At 37.1% G+C, this 5187-nt stretch overlaps 1 protein-coding gene across 1 annotated transcript; it reads right to left on the reverse strand.

Annotated features, from left to right (window-relative positions):
- Positions 1–3076: 3076 nt before the first annotated feature.
- Positions 3077–4903, reverse strand: LOC149385717 (protein BIG GRAIN 1-like A). The gene has a single exon (XM_089626849.1). It carries the CDS (start codon positions 4441–4443, stop codon positions 3286–3288), a length of 1158 nt encoding a protein of 385 aa, XP_089482975.1. The 5' UTR covers positions 4444–4903; the 3' UTR covers positions 3077–3285.
- Between the last annotated feature and the right edge of the window lie 284 nt (positions 4904–5187).

The following is a 5187-nucleotide window of genomic DNA, read 5'->3' on the forward strand; positions in this document are numbered from 1 at the left end:
GGTATATCAAATTTGAGGTTCAGAGTGACTTATCTCTTTTTGACAAACAGTCCGCTAGACCCAGTTTTTGCACCTTTCTAAAGGACAAGACGAGCCAGCGATCAAACCCATTTTGTGATTTGTGGTATACACACAAACCCTAACCCCAAACTTGGTCCTACAGCTATATTTTTCAAATATATATATACATAGCCACCACGCAAAAGAATATAAAATAGCACTGAAAACCCACGTAGAATGGCTTTTGAGATATTGATACGTGCCAGTGAGTTGTGCATGGTGGGTGAGTGACATTCCCAGCAAAGGGCTTGCCCACAATTGCTTATTTTCCAGGGCCTGAAAAATTAATGTTTCTTATTTATATTATATGATTGAATATCTATAATGCTTCCAAGAAGGTCATCCATATTCAACAATATCTTGTTGCCACAAAAGAGAAAAAGGTCACAAAGCAAAGTGTACGTAGTGAGAGTCTTACAAAACTAACTAATTTGTTGTTCCATTGTCAATTCCATGAAATAGTAATTGTTGGGAAACAAATTGTTATTCATGTGTGTGTGTGTGTGTGTGTGTGTGTGCGGAGTGCTTTGCATGGTAATGTTTAACTCTGTCTACCACTATATGTAACGTCTCATATAGATACATAATTACATTATTAAATATTCGTAAAAAATATGTGGGGTTTTAGTAGCTGGGGATATAGTTTCCACACTATAAATTAAAATCATGAATGAGATACTATTTATTTAATCGACACTATACCATGCATTGATTGCTATAACTTCGTTTTCACAAACAATGTAGTTTTGGCAAAATTAAGTACCAGAAACACACCAAAAGTTTGTGATTAAGAAGAAGATAATGACCATGATTAGGGCCTATGTCAAATCCAGAAATAGTCAACCTTTTTGGATGAGTATGTGGTCTCACAAACCCACTGTGGCCTCTAATGGCATCATTAATGTTGTCAACTTCAACCACTTCACCAACCATTTGAAGATATGGGCACATACATTTTTTTAAATGCAAATATATTGTACCACATTTTAATTGCAAAAGGAAATGAAAAGAAGTAATTTTCAATCCACTGAGTTTTGTGGGTATTTAGATTTTTATTTGACTAATGAAATTTCTCTTGATATATTTACTATTATCGGTCTTTGGCCCACTTTGTTGTTGGTTTTAATTTTTATTGTGTAGCCATTTTGAGTCTATAAGACTTTTGACCATAGGCTAGCCTTTTCTTTTCCTACAGTCCAAGTTAGCTTTAAATTTCTTTTTGCTTAAACAAATAGTTAGGAATATTAGTAGTCTTGATAATTTAATTAGCATATCACACTGTTATGATTTTGTGGTCCTTCCAAGTCCCTCTCTCTAAGATATGGCTTGCTTTAATAGGAATAAATATAGTTTGAAAGATGTATTACTTGAGATTAAGAACATGATTTGTAAATATTAAGTAATATTAACCAAACAAATAACTATAGAACAGGTATATATTGAAATGCTTGTGAAGTAATTTCAAACATCATATATATACAATCAAATCAAAGTTATATTCGGGATATACTAAAAGAACATAAATCAATATCCTCGAGTCCATTTTTAATTCTTTTCCAAACAAATATAAAATATCATGCATGAAAACTCCACGGCTCAAAACATTTCGAAACTTAGGCAAAACTTATAAGCTAGAAATAAATAAAAATAATTAAGTGATGCTAATTTAAACGTTTAAGCTTGGAATGAATGAATTAAAAATAAAATAAAAGAAGAATATATATATATATATATACACACACACACACATATATTTCCTTTCTTTCTTTTCTTTTTATGACTTTGATTACCTAAAAAAAAGATGCTAATTTGAGTTGCTCTCTTCTCTGGCTACCATATATTCTCAAGAACCAAATGATTAGGGAGGCTCAAAAACACTATCAATGTGTTTGCAAATTTAATTCAAAGGGAAGTTGTGTGACTCCCTATAAAGTTGCGTTTCTCATAACTTTTTTCCCCTCACTAACGACTGATTCTTCAAGCGATCTACGATATATATTTAAACTCAAAAAGTAAATATTAAAATTCGTTGCAGAACCCCAAGTGTGTGCACTGTTAGAAAAGTAAGTGTCTTTTTGACATTTGCATTTTGATCACATGATTCCAAAGTTCTAAACGCCAATCATGGAGACCTAGTAAAAATTAATAATAATGTAAAATAAGAGGTTGAACGATCAATTTATTAATTACTTTTTTAACCTAAGCTAGCTAGCTGTACAACCTAGCAGCAACTAAAATTCGAAACATGATAATTAACAATATAGAAGATAAATAAACTTCCAATGGTAACTCCAATGCTCGAATGTCCTTGTGTGGCTTTTGTGCATAGACAAAAAAAAAGGTACTGAAAAGAAAAAGTTCCAAGAGAATATTACCGCAAATTGGCTTTAGAATACTTATCACTTATTATTCCTCTGAAAATGAAGTTCATTTGCACCATTTTACTCAATCATAAAAATTAATAGTAAAATAACCCTATGAAATGCTTTTTAATTAGCTAGCCACCTTGTTAGCCAACCAAATTTGACATTAAGGTCTATAGGATCAGATATTATATTCTTTTGTCCACAGCTTTGGAGTACATGAATCTATGTAACCGGTGCCGGCGGAATATTAATTTTCCCGGTAAGAAGTTAATAATATTTTTTATAATAAAAAATTAATGCAAACAACATGATATATGTTAAAATGTAGAGCCATTAGTGAGAAATAAGGACAAGCTGTTTAACCTCTCTTTTGTAAACGTCCAGTTGTAAAAAAAATTGATAGTGAAGATAGTGTTATTTTGAAGCAAGTGAAAAGGAAAACCCCACATGATAATGGTAATAGGGAAAAAGTAAAGTTGTCTATTTTCATGCACAATAGATGATAAGTGTAGAAAATCTGCCTTTGCTTTAACCTCACCCTTTAATCTATATTGATCATCATCTTCATAACCATTTTTGTTTCATCTTTATTTTATTTTTTTTCTAGAGAATATTATTAGTTAATCTCAATTGCAAAAATAAAAATAATATGCAACAAACAAAAAACACTCCATTAGCTAGAAAAAAACAAGGCGGTGAATTAGTAGTCATAGCACAAAAAAAAAAAGAGAGATATTATTCTCTAAAATATAAAATAAACCCCACACCAATTAAAAAAAGCTAATTATAAAATTTGTACCGTTTTTCCCCCCAACCATGTTCATCATATTTTTCTTTTTCCATTTGATTAATTATGAAATTACAAAATAAAGCCGTTAGCAATGGCTCGATTGGTGTTGAAGTGCGTGGTTTCGTAGACCGGCAATTCCTCGCGGTATCGCTCGAAGTTGTCCAATTCGAAGAGATCCGAGCTCGAATAGCTTGCCGCGTCATCGTCGTCCTCGTCTTCGTCGTCGTTTTGAAACCCATTCACGTCGTTTTTACGATAGCTAGCCACGTCACTCATTTCGACGTCTTTTTTGGTGGTGCTCTTCCTCTGGTATCCCTTCAGTAAGTCGATTGCGACCTCCTGAACTCGCCGGCGATCGTACGGATCTCGGTGATCTTCTTCGTCTCTCTTGTGGCCGATCGTACGGAAATCCTCGTCGACGATCACGTTCACAGGGCAAAACCTCACGGATCGCTTCGCGCTTCCCTCGCTGAACTTGCCTCGCGAAGACGGAGTGTTGCTCAGGCACGATCGAGAAAACGAAGACGCCGAAGAGCACGTCGTCGCGTTTCCGGCGCCGGCACCGGCGCCGGAGGACGGCTTCGGTTTCGTGAATATAGAGTTGAGAAAGCTCGCGAGCTTTCCGCCTGGTGAAATCGGCTGTTTCACCTTCTTTAGATCGCCGTAGATCTTCAGAGCCCTAGATTTCGTCTTCACGAAGCTGCTCTCGCGCTTTCCCGGCTTCTGTGACGCCGATTGGCCGTGCGAGCCGAAGAGCCGCGGATTATCCGGCGGCGGAGCAGAGAAGCTCGTTCGGATGGGTTTCGGGCGGCGATTCGTTGCGCGATCTGATTCCGATGAGGAGAATCCTCCGCCGGAACTCGACTCCGAGGAGGTCGAATTCGAGTTCATCAGCGCGACGACGTGGCTCCTCCGAGGCCTTGCGGCGTCGTAATCCGCGGTGGAGCTCCGGCGAACGGAAACGCCTTTCTCGGCGGACTTCTTCTCCATCCAGTTCTCGATCAAGCAGGATCGCCGGAAATTCGCCGTCTCGTGGTCGTCCGAGGCGGCTCGGGGGTTCTTCCGCATGGTCTCTCTGTAGTATATGAGCTCTCTCTCCGCCGTGACTTCGTCTTCCTCGCCGTCAATGGATCGGTAAATGGAATCGAGAAGAGACGAAGAGAAGCTAGGGTTCTCTCTCCGATGGCGGTGGTGGTGTAGTCGTATCGAGCTGTACGACCTGTCCATGTTCAGCGTTTCGCGTCTATATATATATATATATATATATATATATATATATGTATATATAGGCACAGTAGCGAGTGTTTGACGCTTTAACAGTGAGATTTTATTACAGAAAAGACTATTTGCAGTTATGTGAATGATTCAGGGACTGTCAAAAGCTGAGAGAGAGAGAGAGATTGAGATTGTGTTTTGTTTGGCTGAGCAGAGAAATGATAATGATAATAGTTTTTGTTATTATTATTATGTGCAAGGAAAGACAAGTTCAGACATATTTTTTCTCTTTTGGAAATCTCACTCTCTTTCGCTCACTCACTCACCGTTGGTAATGAAGGGAAACAAAGCAGTGATGAGTGGTTTCATATAGCTTTATTCTCAAACACAGACAGATAGAAAGAGAAAGAGAAAGAGAGTGAGTAATCAAATCAAACCACGCTGAGAGAGAGAGAGAGAGAGAGAGAGAGTTTGTATGAGTTTTTAGTGTCTTTCTTTTTCTTTCTTTTCTTCACACGATTTATATATACACATTCCTTTAAATTTCGTTAAGCGCGTGCATGGCTGAAACGACTGCCAGCTGGCACATGACGTGGCAAATTCCCATTATTGAATAATGTAATGAAATTTTACCATATAGATTATATACTGCTGGTACTTCTACTGAGTCGTTATGCATTAAATGAAACCGAGCTGAGACGTATATATGAGATTTAATTTAAGATTGCAAGATCTTTGCTTTTACTCCAATAAAGA

The sequence above is a fragment of the Urtica dioica genome, chromosome 9 (genome assembly GCF_054948205.1).
Source record: "Urtica dioica subsp. dioica isolate 48M chromosome 9, U.dioica_male_clone48M_v1_H2, whole genome shotgun sequence".
Taxonomy (NCBI): Eukaryota; Viridiplantae; Streptophyta; class Magnoliopsida; order Rosales; family Urticaceae; genus Urtica; species Urtica dioica.